The sequence below is a fragment of the Miscanthus floridulus genome, chromosome 6, assembly GCF_019320115.1.
Source record: "Miscanthus floridulus cultivar M001 chromosome 6, ASM1932011v1, whole genome shotgun sequence".
Taxonomy (NCBI): Eukaryota; Viridiplantae; Streptophyta; class Magnoliopsida; order Poales; family Poaceae; genus Miscanthus; species Miscanthus floridulus.
This window is the reverse complement of record NC_089585.1, coordinates 95,663,559-95,680,681: the sequence shown is the minus strand read 5'-3', so window position 1 is coordinate 95,680,681 and position 17,123 is coordinate 95,663,559. Positions and strand designations below refer to the sequence as shown.

General features: G+C 46.9%; 1 protein-coding gene across 1 annotated transcript; it reads left to right on the top strand.

Annotated features, from left to right (window-relative positions):
- Positions 1-15,604: 15,604 nt before the first annotated feature.
- On the top strand, positions 15,605-16,262 carry LOC136460849 (uncharacterized). Its single transcript, XM_066460397.1, has 2 exons — positions 15,605-15,949; positions 16,086-16,262. The coding sequence occupies exons 1-2, from the start codon at positions 15,605-15,607 to the stop codon at positions 16,260-16,262; spliced, it is 522 nt and encodes a 173-aa protein (XP_066316494.1).
- Positions 16,263-17,123: the final 861 nt, after the last annotated feature.

Sequence of the window (17,123 nt, the reverse complement as noted above, 5' to 3'; positions counted from 1 at the left end):
GATCGATGTTAGCCGATTCAAATACAACTCTAGAATTGGATATATTAGGGTGATGTCAGCAGACAGCAATGATGAACTACGGTTGGCACCGGGAAATTACATGTCGAACTCTACAAAAAGGGAAAAATTAGAGTCCAAGTTATCTTAAATTAGGAATGTTTTCATTTTATGCCAAAGGTTGTAACAAATCGTGCTTGAGTAGGACTCATGTTTAGGCTCTGGGTATAAATACCAAACCCCGGCTATTGTAAGATATCAATCAATCAATCAAATACAAGTCAATTACTTTTTTTGGCTCCGGCCACCCCTTAGGAGTAGGAGTAGAGTAGATCTCAGCGAGTTCTTCGGCAAGTACGACTACATCAATCCGATCGACCTCCACTACTTGTTGTAAGTACCGTCATGGTTTATACCTCTGTTCGTATGGCTGCATCGATCCGATCGACCCCCATTGCGGCTCTGGTATAAGCTAGTTATCGACTCTTGCCTAATTCAAGTATGGCCTATGTGATTCTGCCTCACACCCCACTGCTTGAATTGGATCAAGGTCAAGTTATCGGCTCTATCTTAGAGTGGCAGTCTTTGGTAGATTCATTAAGTTACCGATATTGCTTATTGCTTTCATTGTTTATCTAATTACAGCAATATCACTCTGCCCGATTAAGATTGATCTGGATCGGCCTTATATCTTGTTTAACTCATCGTTTGCTAATCTAGAACTGATCTAATCTACATCTTAAGCGATGGGTTATGTTTTTATCGGCTATTTTGCGTCAATCTTAATTGTGCATAGCATGTGGTTAAGGCATGTTCGATCTTGAGTAGATCTATTGGTTAGCGAGAATCGTTTCATGGCCCGTCATCACGTCCTATGGGATTCTGCCTCTCATCCCACTGTTGGCACCGTGGAGTGGGGATCATTGGTTGATAGACCCATTCCTAAGAAGACATGACCTTAACTATGCGCTATGCCTGAATCGGCTGTTTAGCCGATATCGAATGCTTTCATGAACAGTTCACATCACAAGATCGTTGAAGTAGAGATAAGTTGAAAGATGTGTTAGCCCCATGATCTTGTTATTGTATTATGGCCTGCATGATTCTGCCTCATGCCTCACTGATATTAGTAATGAGTTAGGGTCGTCGAGTCTATTATTATTTCTACGGCCTACATGATTCTGCCTCATGCCCCACTGGTCATGGCGATAGATGAGATCTAACATGTTCATTAGATTTATCTTTATTAAATGATTAAGTGATGTTGAATTGTTTCTTTATATAAAAAGGAGTTCGGTTACTCATAATCATTGGCTCAGCATGGACCGATCATCATTGATATCTTATTGCCATTGATTAATATTCATTTAAATGCTGTTTATCCTGAATGATAACCGATTCTCTTCACATGACCCCATGAGCTCTAACTGACTTATTGTCATGAATATACTGAAATCGGCTATTTAGCTGATTTCCTTTCATATCGGCTCTCACAGCCGTACATTCGGAACTGTCTGGCAACACCGACAAGTTCCACCCTTAATTACTGATGAACTTTCTCTCCTTGTCAATTGCAGGGTCAAATCGAGTGGCACGCCTCAGGAGGATTGCGCAGGATCGACCACCCCTATGCTGAAGCTAGGCGGATCTGCTCCATTGAGCGGACCCTTCCGGCTTGCTGCGTGTGTCCTTGGCATGGGATGAAATTATGTGTCGACATCAGTGTTGAAGGCCTTCACTGTGAAGGGGTTTCTGCCGCCGAAGGAGGTGGTGCACTGGAGGGCTCCCGAGAGGGAGGAGTTTCCGCAACCTCGACCCGGTGAGGTGGTTTCCTTTCTCGCCTTCCATGAGCGCGGGTTAGGATACCTTGCGCATTGGTTCCTCATGGACTCCTCAATGAGTGGGGTCTAGAGCCGTAGCACCTCAATCCAATGGGGGTGCTGCACATCGCCGGCTTCATCACCGTCTGTGAGGCTTTCCTCGGGATGGAGCTACACGCAGACTTCTTCCGGTGGCTGTTCTCTGGGAGAGCTTTGACGGTGGGGAATCTGCCCGAGGTCGCGCTAGTGGGGGGTTTCACCCTATAGAGAAAGCCGAGCGTGGGAGGCTCATATCCCGCGTACATCCCCTATGACTCCAACCGAGGGTGGCACGGGGAGTGGTTTTACATCAGGAATCCAGTGAGGCACCGTTCTCGGCATTTACCGGAGGGAGGTCAGAGAAGTAGGATAGTTGGTCATGGGGTTGTGCCTGTCGAGAGAAGAAGAAGGTGGAGATCATTGAGGAGGAGCTCCAGAAGCTCATGTGGCATGGCCTTGATGGGATGCGTGTGTTCCACACCCTCTACCACCACCGGGTTGCATCATTGGTGAAGAGGACACAGCCGATGTGGAAGTACAATGGACCGTGCATCGCTGGAGGAGCTGCTGGACGACGAGGTCTAGAGTCACCTTGACTGGGTGCTGCAACTGAAGCCCAAAGAGAAGGTCGATGGGAAGCCCACACCTTTCAACTCCGCGATCGTGTCCAGACTGGTATGCTCCCTTCCCTTTAGTTCGTGCTTCTTTGTCTGCTTTCCTATTTTTTTATTTTGAGTCACCCGTTCCATAGGGACTTGGAGTTTACAAGTCTCGGCCACACCTTCCCAAGGGACCAAAGGGCATGGCTCGGCAGGCCACCCGGAAGGAGGCAGTGGATGCCAGGAAGAGGAAGAGTGAAAGTGCATCTAGCCCTTTAGTGGGTTTTGGTTGATTGAATGACAACGTGATTAAAGGACTAACCCGTTTGCTAAGTGTGGACAGGTAATAGGTTATCTCAAAGGCACTTAATGAAAGCCAAAATGATGTGTTGTTGTATAAACAATCTAGTTCAAGCACAAGACAACAATGCAAATGAAATTCATGTGAAGGCTTATTTATTGTGGGATTTCCATGTACTATGTGAAAGCAAGCTTGTGATTATTAGTTAATGAGACATGAGGGATTGCATATGGAATGGTCTCATATTTGAAGCTTGCTAAATTAAAATGAAAAAGATAACAATACATATGAATGGATGATTCAACACAAGATGTGACTTGATGGCTTGAGATGGTGAAGATAGCAAGGAAAGGCTTCGAGGTACTAAGCAAGGGTGAAGGGCAAGCGACGGCTTGGCGGCCGAAGAACCTAGCTAGGGTGAAGAAGAAAGTACTTGCATTTAGTTGAGGTACTAATCAAGCTTAGATGGTCATATTGATGTGAAGGATCAAATCTATAATGAAGTATTTGATGGAAGTGACTTGATACATTTGGGATTATTCAAACTTGATGAATGGAATCAAGTCACATGCTCAAGATGGCTATGCTCAAGTGAAAAGATCAACATCAACATGTTAGCACCCTTACTTGATGAAGATTGGAAGGGACGGCATCAATTCAAAAGAACAACTCAAGTGGTACAAATTCATATTTCCGTTTGTCTTGAGTTTAATAGGTATGCCGTACTATTAAGAGGGATGCATCATGTTGATAGATAATGTTTCATAAGTGCTCAAGCCAACCCATGTGAGTTTTGAGTATTTGAGAGACAAATGAGCTAACTGATTTCTTGCTGGTCTGGCAATACCGGACGTGTCCGGTATTCATACCGGACGTGTCCGGTATTTGTCCAGCAGCTGTAAAATTGTCGTTCTCGGGTTGGTTCGTCGGGAGTTCCGAGATAGGTCGGGAGTTCCGACGGTCGGGAGTCCCGGCATGGGTCGGGAGTTCCGACGTGTCGCACTTCGACCGACTTGGAGGGTTCACTGTCCTGGTCATACCGGACGTGTCCGGTATTCATACCGGACGTGTCCGGTATGGATGACCAGATGCCAACGGCTAGTTTTCAAAAGCCGTGAGGGTCGGGAGTTCCGACGTGAGTCGGGAGTTCCGACGGTCGGGAGTTCCGACATGTGTCGGGAGTTCCGACACCTCACTAACTTTAACTCAGTTACATGTTTTTCAAAATTACTGAGGGTCGGGGGTTCCGACTTGAGTCGGGAGTTCCGATAGTCGGAAGTCCCGGCATTCTTCGGGAGTTCCGACGCCTCACAACATCACTGTAACTTAGTTACCGTTGGCACAGTGTGAGTCATACCGGACGTGTCCGGTATGCATACCGGACGTGTCCGGTATTGCAACGGCTATAAAACGGCTAGTTTTTCAAGGGGGCTATAAATACCCCCAAGCCTCCACCTTTGGAGGCTGCTGATTCTGCTGAGTAACACACACGTTTTTGAGCCTTGCCAACTCTCCTAAACCCTCTCTTAGTGAGTGTGTGATCCAAATTGCAAAAATCAATTTGTGGGTTAAGAGAGAATTTGAAAAAGAGAGCAAGCCACCACTTGAGCACTTGTGCATATTGTAAATCTCGTGATTTGCATTTGTTACTCTTGGACTCTTCGGTCCTAGACGGCTAGGCGTCGCCGGAGAGCAACCGAGAGATTGTGGTTGCTTCGGAAAGTTTGTAACGGTCGATTCCGCCGCCTCGGAATCAAATTAGTGGAAGGAGGAAAAGGAGTTGGAAAAGACTCCGGCTAGAGTGACCTTCGTGGTACCCTCTAGGGCTGACCTTCGCTGGGTCGCCCGCAGCCCCCTCAACGGAGAGTAGGACTCGAACGAGTCCGAACTTCGGTAAAACAAATATTGTGTCTTAATTCGCATTTCATTTGATATTTGTGTTGCTCTAGCTGTGCTGCAGGTTCTCTGTGTATATTGTCATCTCCATTAGGTGCCTGCAGTTTGGTTTGAAGATAGAAATCGAAAGGAGCAAGTTCGGGGCTGATCTGCAGAAATCGTGTATACCGGACACGTCCGGTATTCATACCGGACACGTCCGGTATTTCCTGCCTGCACTGAAAATATTTATTCTCTGTTTTAACTTGGTGTTGCAGGGTTGTAGTTTCTAGATATATTCTTTATACCTTGTTTACTTTGTGACTAACTTGTGAGGGGAGGTAGTACTCTTAATTTGGAGTTTCCATTTTGGAAACTCCCCTTTCTAATTGTTTCCGCATTTAAAGGTGTTAATTTTCAGAAACGCCTATTCACCCCCCCTCTAGGCGGCATCCTAGGTCCTTTCAATTGGTATCAGAGCGGGGTTCTCACCTAAAGCTTCACCGCCGTGAGAAAAGGATGTCGACGCCTATCGAGTTGGAGCCGGTGCTTCTCCAAAATGATGGTTCAAACTTTCTACCTTGGTCAATACATGTACTCAATGCTTTTAGAGATATTAGTCCTCTTGTTGAGCATATTGTGGATGCAAGCATACCTCTTTCTATAGTTGATTGGAGCAACTACAAAAATTTGTCAAAAGAGGAAGAGATATGCGTGCAACTCAATGCTCAAGCTATTAATATTATTTTGAGTACATTGAGTGTAGAGGTTCAAGATGAGGCAATCTTCAATGAACAAACACCTCCGGAGAGTGCTCATCTCATTTGGACTAGACTTTTTGATTTGTATGGAAAATCCAAATGTGATGATGCACTTGAGGTCGAGTCAATGGAAAGTATGTCCATTGTGTCTTCATGCCGCAAAGAAGCCTCACAAGACCTCAAGAGCACCGAGCCGGAGCAAGAAGTGCAAGCAGTACATGACGTGCTGTCTGCCTGCACATACCGGACGTGTCCGGTATGCATACCGGACGTGTCCGGTATGGCCGAGGCAGCAGAACAGCAAGCATCTGTTTGCAGCGATGTTCAGGCCCGATGGCGACCAAGTGATGAGTCAACCTCAGTATCTCATGATACTCATCACTTGTGTCTCATGGCCAAGAAAAGCAAGAAGAAGAATAACAAGAAAGATCCAGAAAAGGAGAAAGCACAAGTAGATGATCAAGATAAGAGTGATGTTGAAGTTGAAGACAACTACAACCTTGATCATCTCAACCATAAAGACAAGTTCATCATCATGAAGATAGTTGAAAAGAATGATGAGCTTGAAGAAGAGATTGAGAAGCAAGAGCAATCGCTTCAAAATCAAGAAAAGTTTCTCATCTCCAAATTGCAAGAGCTAAAGGCAATAAATGAGAGGTATGAAAAATTGTCAATTGAGCATACTTTAGTTACTAACTCCTCTTCTAGTGTTTCACAACTAGAGAAGGAAAACTTTGAGCTCAAGGCAAGGCTAGATGAACTATCAAGCAAGTATAATGAGCTACAAGCAAATTATGTTCATCTAAAGTGCTCTCATGAGGAAGTAGTAGAATCAAGCATCATGCTTGAGGTGGCTCATGAGGTTGTGATTACATCGGTAAAATTCTCTCAACCTCTCACACATCCGCTCACTAGTACACCATCTCAAATAAATATTTTTTGTACTAATGAGTGTGCTCCTCAAGCAAGCCAATCTTCGATTGAGCTAAATCTTATAGAAAATATAGAGCTCAAAGAAGAAGTGCAAAGATTAAAGAAAGATGTGATTCGGTTGAAGGGTAAGGAGAAAGCACAACCTTCTCAAGATAACCGTGATAACATGGTGAAGAAGCTTGAGAAGGGTTCAAACCTTGCTTCCTCCAAAGCCCAACAAAAGAATCACATCTCAAGCAAGGCCAACACAACCAAGAGCAAGAAACATGGAAAAAGGATGTGCTATGGTTGTGGATTGTATGGACATGAGTGGGCTATGTGTCCACACAAGAGTTGGGCCGACAAAGTTGAAGCCGCCAATCAAAAGGCTTCTACCAAGAAATGCCAAATGTACAAAGAAGCAAGAAAGGAAGCCCAAGTTGCAACTAGAAGATGCTATGGGTGCAATGAGATGGGCCACAAGGTTGATAGATGTCCATACAAGCAAAGCAAGCATAGAGCACACAAAGGCCGCATATGCTATGCTTGTAGAAGAAAGGGGCATCTAAGCTATGAATGCCCAAATGGTAAAACTCCTAAGCCAAACACATTTGTTTATAATGATACGCTTAGGAAGACCACAAATGGAGTTAGCACTAGTAAGGTGATGTGTTCACCACAAACTAATGCTAAAGCCATTTGGGTGCCTAAGCACTTATTGACTAACTCAAAAGGACCCAACAAGAGTTGGGTACCAAAGTGTGCTTAGGTTAATGTTGTAGGTACTTGGTGATGAGATGAAAGATTCGGGGTGGTTGAGCAAGCAAATTGACAATATTCACTCAATCTATCAACCAATTCTCATCATAATCTCTTATATGGTTGACCTGAAGATAATTCAATGAACATATCATATATTTCATCCTCACCATTGGTAACAAGTACCTAAACCTTGTAGGATAGCCACTTTGTTTGTTTCGTGTTCTATAGTTCACAAATAGGTACATTTGTGAAATAATGAAAGTGGCTAATTAATTTCACTTGAGATTTATCATATTTGCCATATGATGCTTTTATTAGCTCTCTAGAAGAGTAATTTATTTGTTGAGATGCAAGTATACAATAAATAAATATTACAGTTGAAACGAAGAATCACAAGCAGCAACTTAACTGGTTCTGTCTTTCACATATCGGACGTGTCCGGTATTACTATCGGACGTGTCCGGTATGGCCAGGGACAGAAAGTCAGTGTTTCTGTTCTGTGTATTCCGGACGTGTCCGGTACACTACCGGACGTGTCCGGTATTGCATGGACCAGAACACTAATTGTGTTGCAACTGAGTATTCGATCCATACATTTTTCATATATCCCTAACATACTCAGAAGCTTGTGTTTTATCAAATCTAAGTGGATTGTGAGCATCTCTTAAGCTCACTTTTAAATATGGCAATCTTATTTGGTTCATGGTCAAAATGAAAATTGGCTCTCAATTTCTTATCAGAATAAAAGTGCTCGTTGAAAGTCATTCAAAATACTTGAAGCACTTATTTAGGGGGAGCTAAATTTCTATTTTGCACCATTGTGGACTAACAAATTTATCTAGCACTCTTTGTAGTCCTTTGGATGAAAAATTGAATTTGTATCAAGCATGATTACTTGGCAATCAAGGTCAACATAAAGATTATCATGCCATGTGTCTTCTTAGTGGTATTCTTGTGGGCTCAAGGCAAAGGTATGTTTTTACATACATGTATTGTAAGTGCATCTAAGGCCCTTTATATGTTAGAATGTGCATTTGTGTGACATAGGAGAGAAGTTTTTCAAAACCCCTAACTAGCATGAGTAGGAAGTGTGAATTTGAAAAACTATTTGAATCTTGGTCTTTGTGACCTAGCCTTGCCATGTGATGATTATAGCTCTCCTTGATTGTTTGATCAGCTAATCACACATGACATGGCTCTCTTAAGTCCACAATCTACTTTGTCTCACTTTATCTCTCTCAAGCAAGCAAATTATTGATTATGCCATATATTTGGAAAAGAGAAAATAAATTGATGGCATTCGATAAGAAAAGTGATAGTACTCGGTTTGGATCAAGATCATACATCTTTTTGGACTGAGCAACAACTGAGAAAGGGTTTGGAAGAGTGAGAACACATTTTGGAATTACTTGGGCCAGCCCGCGTATACCGGACGTGTCCGGTATGCTACCGGACGTGTCCGGTATGAGCGAGACTATATAAACAGAGCGTACCCCTTCGGCCCAAACAGACTTGCCTCCTCCAAACCAACCAGCCGACGCCCTTCTTCTCACCTAGGGCGACCAAGGAATTCACCAAGGAAAAGAGAGAGAGGGAGATCGCATTGGAGAAGGCTTGCATCAAGATTGAAGGCCCGGGGACTTGGATTTCACATCGCATTCTCGTCTCTTCTCCAAAGGTACCCTAATCGCGGACCTCGTCCGATCTACATGGTTGAAGACTTGTTTTGAAATTCCTTCGGTCAATATGCTACATTAGTGATATAGAAGCAATGTCCAAAGTTTGGAATGGATCCGTGATGGTTAGAATCAAGGAACCCCGGTTAGGGTTGCTGGTCGCCCATACCGGACGTGTCCGGTATGCTACCGGACGTGTCCGGTATGGCCCAGCAGAGCAGACTCCCTGCTGTTCTCTGATTCAATCCTACCTAGAATTGTTTGTTAGGCTTAGTATCTTTTGTATCTACGTTTTGCAAACTTTTTGACAGTTGTTTGTCAAGATGATTGTAAAATCATGGATAAAAGATTCTTTGTCTAATTGCAATTCGAGATTAATTTTGGTCATTTATCTGAAATTTCTTGCAAATCTTTGGATACAGGACAGCAGTCATGAGTGGACGACAGGAGCCTAGGTCCAAGCACAGGCATGATCCAGCACTTGAAAAGTATAAGAAGGCAAGACAGGAGATGCATCCTGGATTCCAGCCAAGCAGCAGGAGGCCTACCAGGGCTGCCTCTAGTGCAGCTCCTCAGTATGTAGAGGGGTCAGGGAGCTCTTCTTCTGACACTAATTCTGATGCGTTCAGAGTGGAGTCTAGAGAAGATAAAAAGAGGAAGAGCACTCATAGAGGATCAGATGGTGACAGCTCAGATGAGGAGCAGGAGATTGAGGAGGAGGAGTCAGTTCCTCCAGTTCAGCACCAGCCTGGTCAGGGGATGCATTATGGTCTTCTTGAGACACGTCTGCCCAATGTGCCCTCCTATGTTCCCAGAGTTGACTACAGGGGAAAGGGTATGACCAGGAAGGCTAGAGATGAGCGAAGGGTTGATCCGAGGAGCTTACCTAAGGTTCAGTACGATCACCGCTTCCAGACAGCCTTTCACCTGGACTTCTACTCCAGTGTGATTCTCACCAGGAACCCTGTGATTGCCAGGTCTCAGTGGATTGACTGGCAGTACGTTACAGAGTTGCAGAAGGCCTCAGTTGATCATGCCATTGCCATTTGCCAGCGCACTGGGGTCTATGAGATCATGGAGTTCCAGCATGACTGGAACACAGAGGTAGTAGCTCAGTTCTATGCTACTCTATTTGTTGAGGAGGATGAGCGGCGTATGCACTGGATGCTTGAGGGCCAGTGGTACAGTGTTGACTATGATGTATTTGCCGCCCAGCTTGGTTTCTCTGAGGATGATCTCCAGAGGGACAGGATCCACACCGAGCAGGTGTTACCTCCTGAGCAGCTCGCATATATGTATCCTCCTGGTGGTCAGAGAGGAGCTGTGGGGAAGGTTCTAGGTCTTCACCCTACCTACAGGTACCTGGACAGGATGTTCAGGAAGACTATTGACTGCAAGGGTGGAGACAAGGGCACCATTGCTGATTACTCCAGGAACCTACTCCACAGGATGGCACCTGATGCTCGGCCCTTCAGCGTGTTTGACTTTATTTGGTCCGAGATCAGGAGTGTCGGAGAGAGGCCCCTCAAGGGCTGTGGTTTTGCTCCTTATATCATGCATATGATTGAGCAGGTGACAGGGCACACATTTGAGTATGATAAGATTCACAAGGCCCTGAAGATTATTGCAGATCTGCCTGAGACCGGGTTACCTCCAGCTGGACCAGGAGGAGCAGCAGCAGCACCAGAGGCAGATGCATCTGAGAGTGGTGCACCAGCAGGAGCTTCACCTTCACCACGTGCACCTTCACGTTCTACTTCACGCCGTGGTAGTCCTCCTTCGCCTATCCGCAGGCTTTTCAGCTCCATATTTGGGATGTGCCGTGACATCCAGACTAGGCAGCAGAAGGAGAGGGAGGCTAGGAGGAAGGACACTCGGACTTTGAAGCAAATTGCTTCTAATCTTGAGCTTGATCCTCCTAGGTCTTCTCTATCAGATGAGGCAGCTAGTGAGCCTGAGACTGAGGAGCAGCAGCAGGCTAGATATGATAGAGAGTATGTTGAGTTCATACAGCGACAGCAGCAGCAGCAGGCACCTGAGCACCCTGACACTCTACCTCTTCAGGCTCGTGTGCCTACTCACTCTCAGCCACGTCCCAGCACTGCAGACGACTATGCTACAGATTGGTGGAGTGACCTGACAGGTGGTGGTGGCTTCTACGGGTCTGGTGGCTATGACGCGTCTGGTGCGGGTGGTTCTCGTCCAGCCGGTGTTGCACGCTCAGATGATGAGGATGCTGGTCGAGATGATGATGATGATGAGTGATCCCAGCTTTCCATAACAGCTTGTAGCCCCTTTGTCCTTCGTATGTCATTGTTGGACCTTTGTGGTGATAGATGACAAAGGGGGAGAGAGACTGATTAAAGATTCAGGATAGTTTCATTTGCTTATCTTTGTACCTGAAGATATGTACTGCAGGCTGTAGTTTGTTTTTGAGCTTCATTGATGTATCTTGGATTTGAGATAGATTGTATCATGTGAGAGATGAGACTTACTTATGCTTTATCTTTGTATCTCCTGAGACATGATCTTTATCTATATATATCAGTGGTTTCTGGACTTGAGAAAATTTGTAATGAGTGCTATGTGTGAATTACATGTGTCATATTTATTTTCATAAGGACTATGCATGCTAGAATGAAAATATTTGATGTGATGCCTTTATATTTATTCTTGTATGATATATCATGTCATATGCATCACGATTTCACTTTGTCACACACACATGCACCCCACGGATGCAATGATTTAGGGGGAGTCTCCTATTTGTTTTAGTATGTGCAATTGACATTTGAGGTCATTTTGTGGATTCTAATCATAAGCACATATTAAGGGGGAGCCTCTCATAAATCATTGAACCCAAAAGTTTAAATGTTTATATCATTTTGTAAGCTTTAATCAAGTTGTCATCAATCACCAAAAAGGGGGAGATTGAAAGTGCATCTAGCCCTTTAGTGGGTTTTGGTTGATTGAATGACAACGTGATTAAAGGACTAACCCGTTTGCTAAGTGTGGACAGGTAATAGGTTATCTCAAAGGCACTTAATGAAAGCCAAAATGATGTGTTGTTGTATAAACAATCTAGTTCAAGCACAAGACAACAATGCAAATGAAATTCATGTGAAGGCTTATTTATTGTGGGATTTCCATGTACTATGTGAAAGCAAGCTTGTGATTATTAGTTAATGAGACATGAGGGATTGCATATGGAATGGTCTCATATTTGAAGCTTGCTAAATTAAAATGAAAAAGATAACAATACATATGAATGGATGATTCAACACAAGATGTGACTTGATGGCTTGAGATGGTGAAGATAGCAAGGAAAGGCTTCGAGGTACTAAGCAAGGGTGAAGGGCAAGCGACGGCTTGGCGGCCGAAGAACCTAGCTAGGGTGAAGAAGAAAGTACTTGCATTTAGTTGAGGTACTAATCAAGCTTAGATGGTCATATTGATGTGAAGGATCAAATCTATAATGAAGTATTTGATGGAAGTGACTTGATACATTTGGGATTATTCAAACTTGATGAATGGAATCAAGTCACATGCTCAAGATGGCTATGCTCAAGTGAAAAGATCAACATCAACATGTTAGCACCCTTACTTGATGAAGATTGGAAGGGACGGCATCAATTCAAAAGAACAACTCAAGTGGTACAAATTCATATTTCCGTTTGTCTTGAGTTTAATAGGTATGCCGTACTATTAAGAGGGATGCATCATGTTGATAGATAATGTTTCATAAGTGCTCAAGCCAACCCATGTGAGTTTTGAGTATTTGAGAGACAAATGAGCTAACTGATTTCTTGCTGGTCTGGCAATACCGGACGTGTCCGGTATTCATACCGGACGTGTCCGGTATTTGTCCAGCAGCTGTAAAATTGTCGTTCTCGGGTTGGTTCGTCGGGAGTTCCGAGATAGGTCGGGAGTTCCGACGGTCGGGAGTCCCGGCATGGGTCGGGAGTTCCGACGTGTCGCACTTCGACCGACTTGGAGGGTTCACTGTCCTGGTCATACCGGACGTGTCCGGTATTCATACCGGACGTGTCCGGTATGGATGACCAGATGCCAACGGCTAGTTTTCAAAAGCCGTGAGGGTCGGGAGTTCCGACGTGAGTCGGGAGTTCCGACGGTCGGGAGTTCCGACATGTGTCGGGAGTTCCGACACCTCACTAACTTTAACTCAGTTACATGTTTTTCAAAATTACTGAGGGTCGGGGGTTCCGACTTGAGTCGGGAGTTCCGACAGTCGGAAGTCCCGGCATTCTTCGGGAGTTCCGACGCCTCACAACATCACTGTAACTTAGTTACCGTTGGCACAGTGTGAGTCATACCGGACGTGTCCGGTATGCATACCGGACGTGTCCGGTATTGCAACGGCTATAAAACGGCTAGTTTTTCAAGGGGGCTATAAATACCCCCAAGCCTCCACCTTTGGAGGCTGCTGATTCTGCTGAGTAACACACACGTTTTTGAGCCTTGCCAACTCTCCTAAACCCTCTCTTAGTGAGTGTGTGATCCAAATTGCAAAAATCAATTTGTGGGTTAAGAGAGAATTTGAAAAAGAGAGCAAGCCACCACTTGAGCACTTGTGCATATTGTAAATCTCGTGATTTGCATTTGTTACTCTTGGACTCTTCGGTCCTAGACGGCTAGGCGTCGCCGGAGAGCAACCGAGAGATTGTGGTTGCTTCGGAAAGTTTGTAACGGTCGATTCCGCCGCCTCGGAATCAAATTAGTGGAAGGAGGAAAAGGAGTTGGAAAAGACTCCGGCTAGAGTGACCTTCGTGGTACCCTCTAGGGCTGACCTTCGCTGGGTCGCCCGCAGCCCCCTCAACGGAGAGTAGGACTCGAACGAGTCCGAACTTCGGTAAAACAAATATTGTGTCTTAATTCGCATTTCATTTGATATTTGTGTTGCTCTAGCTGTGCTGCAGGTTCTCTGTGTATATTGTCATCTCCATTAGGTGCCTGCAGTTTGGTTTGAAGATAGAAATCGAAAGGAGCAAGTTCGGGGCTGATCTGCAGAAATCGTGTATACCGGACACGTCCGGTATTCATACCGGACACGTCCGGTATTTCCTGCCTGCACTGAAAATATTTATTCTCTGTTTTAACTTGGTGTTGCAGGGTTGTAGTTTCTAGATATATTCTTTATACCTTGTTTACTTTGTGACTAACTTGTGAGGGGAGGTAGTACTCTTAATTTGGAGTTTCCATTTTGGAAACTCCCCTTTCTAATTGTTTCCGCATTTAAAGGTGTTAATTTTCAGAAACGCCTATTCACCCCCCCTCTAGGCGGCATCCTAGGTCCTTTCAAAGAGAACCAAGGAGGTTCGATGGAAGCAAGAGAAGGAGCAGGAGATTGCCCAGCACATGAAGGCTAGGGAAAGAAGGAGCGACGTCGAGTCAGAGCTTGAGTCGGAGGCTCCTACTAAGGTTGATGACATGATTTTCTTCGAGGAGGAGGAAAGTCGAGAGGTCACCATGACCTCGGTGGAGTGTTGTGACCCTACGGCGATGTCCACTGGTGATGAGCAGGAGGCGGAGAGATGCGCGGTGGTTCCCATGCTGAGGAAGCGTGCGGCGAGCGCGGATGCCGTCGGCGAATGGGAGGCAAAGCGGACGCGGTCACCGCGCCCGTTGGTGGCATCGTCGGTCTCGTCCCCGCTAGCTGTGGACGTGGTCGAGCAAGCCGAGTGGTCCAAGGAGCGGGCTAGTACCTGTGCATCACCGGGACCGGTGCCAGTGCGTGACTCATAGCCGGAGGATGCCCCGCTTGTTGCTCCGATCGGGGCGTCCTGAGCCGAGTGTTGCGGTGACCTATAGGCCGGGCAGGAGCCGGTTGGGACGACTCCACCCTCGACTAAAGTGAGGGGGCACGGGTCGTAGCCTAGGAGCGGTCCTTGCCCTGCAGGCCCGTCGACATTGGGTCTTGCCTTTAGAGTTGTGCCGCTTACCTCCCGGTATGTTTTTCTTTGTTTCTTTCGTTGTTGAGTCTTTTTGGAGTATGACTTATCTGCAATTTTTGTCAGCGGCAGAGCGATGATGGGGTTGAGCATCGCCCCAACTCCCGTGCGTAAGGTTTGGAGGCCCACCCTGTAGTGCGTCATGGAGAGTGGTGGGGGGAATAGGGTGGTGGCGGTGAACCCTTCCCTTCCGGGGGTGGTGCCCCCTAGGTCGGTTGCTAGTACAGTGGCAGCGGTGGTGTCAGCATTGGTGGTGATCCTGGTGCTGATGACGAAAGTCACATCGGAGGTAACTCTTGTGGCCCCTCTTCCACTAGCTGAGGCGGAAGAGGAGAGGGAGACTGAGCTCCCTGCCTCGCCGGGTGGAGGGTTGCATGGCTGACCCTCGTGGTCAGAGCTAAAGGCGACCAAGGAGACATGGCCGGGACAGAGTCGAAATGGCTGGTGGCGGAGGTGGTGGAGATCCCATCCGATGACGAGGCAGATGACATGGTGGAGCTACTGGTGTCATCGCGGGAGCTGGCGGTGTTCTAGTCAGAGGCTGGGCCCTCCGGTGGGCTACCGGAGGGTGACCTGGAGTGGCCCTGCCCCGAGGACCCTACAAAGGTGTGGTTCATCCTTTGGGATTCCTAGGAGTGTCAGCTCTGGGACATCCATGGGGGGAAAGGACTTGCCATGGTGTTTAAGCTCGCCAACCTGTCTGTGAGGCTCGAGGATGCCTAGGAGTGGGTTAAGCCCACCCAACATTTAGTCTAGGTCGACCTGTAGCTCACCGCGGAGGTGAGTTTCCTATTTTTGTCCTTGACCTCTGAATCTCTTGTTGGTTGCCTTAGCATGCTTGCTTTTCATAGGGTCTGAAGGAGATGTGATCCCGTAAGTCCTGCTTCCTCCGGATGGAGCATGCCGGGGTGGCTGAGCTTGAGCGTCACCTAGAGTCCGCTCGTCGTGAGTCCTGGGACCGGGCGACCGAAGTGACTGTGGTGCGGGCGGAGGAGCAGCATATAGCAGAGCGGGGGCTTGAGGCGGCAAAGGACCGCCATGTGGAGGCCGAGGCGAGGTTGTGGAAATCCCTGGCGAACACCGATGCGGTGCTCCAAAAATCCCTTGAGGCCCTCAAGTCAGAGCAGGATGCCTTGGTGTCGGAGCGGAATGCCCTAGAGTCGGCGCGAAAGGCCCTAGAGTCAGAGCGAAAGGCCCAGTCAGAGGTAGACCAGGAAGTGCTCGTGCTTCGGGGCCGGGTGATAGGGATGGAGGAGGCGAGCACCCGGCTACGCGAGTAGGTGGCCTAGCAGGCGGAGGAGTTCTCCACCCTTGAGAACTTCCACCTCGGTACGTACCTTTTCTGTTGTTCATTGCGTTGGTTTCTTCCTTTAGCCTGTTTTCGAGCTTGCCGCCCTTCTTTCAGAGCTGGGCGGAAAGGTGAAGTCGCTGGAGCGGGACCTGGAGACGGTTAAGGTGACTTTTGGCTGGAATGCAGAGGAGCTGGCCAAGTCCCATGAAGAGCAACATGCTCTCGAGGGGGAACTTGACCAGATCCGCAATGTCACCTAGCTTGTCGTCTCGGAGGTCTTCGGGTCGACACCAAGTACCAGCACGCCTGCTGTCCAGCTGGTAGAGGTCCTAGATGCGGTTTAGGACCTTATCACAAGTGGGCTGTTCTATGGAGCATCGGGGGTGTTGACCTCGGTGGCGACGTACCACCCAAACCTATACTTCACCACTATCTGCAGTGGGTATGCTGACGGCTTGAGCACGGAGGACATCCAATTGCTCAGGGAGAGCTTGCTGCCGCACGCAAGGTTGGTGGCAGAGCAAGTCTCTGCGTAGTGGGTGATGGATGTCTGCCGTGAAGACAAGGCCAGAAGCGTGCATCGGGGGGACGTTGCCTAGCCTGTGGATGACACAGAGCCTAGGTCAGAGGTGGACATCGCCCCGGCGTCGACCGAGCCGAATGTCGTCCCATCGGGGAGTCAGCAGCCCGCGCCTTCACCGGTCATACCGGCAGCAGATGCCGCTAAGCCGCCCCAATAGCTTGTAAAGTATAAGTAGTTTAGTAGATGTAAAAAGATTAAGTTCATGGGGGAGCCCTCGTGTAAACGTTCTTGTGTGTTTTATGACTACTGTCGGTTGCGTTTTTTGTGATGGAGTCACTCCATTAGGGGAAGCTTGTCCCTTTTGTTCCTTAATTTTCCCTTAGCATAATTTTGTTTTTTATTCTTTCTTTCTCGTACTTGCCCATTCGTCCTGTAGGCTGCAACCTTGGGAGCCCAGGGTGTGGCCCGCGGGGCTCAGCTGCTCGTAACTGTAGGAAAAGGCGGGGTGCGATCGGTCAGAATGTTTTAAAGCAAAGCTACGTAAGGCAAATTAAAGGAATGAACTACCTTTTTGCTTGGGTAGGAAGGAGTTTCACCA

Coding starts and splice junctions, on each gene's coding strand:
- LOC136460849 (XM_066460397.1), top strand. CDS start 15,605: ATGGAGCATGCCGGGGTGGCTGAGCTTGAGCGTCACCTAGAGTCCGCT. Junction 15,950..16,085: donor TGCTCGTGCTTCGGGGCCGG/GTGATAGGGATG, acceptor TTCTTCCTTTAG/CCTGTTTTCGAGCTTGCCGC.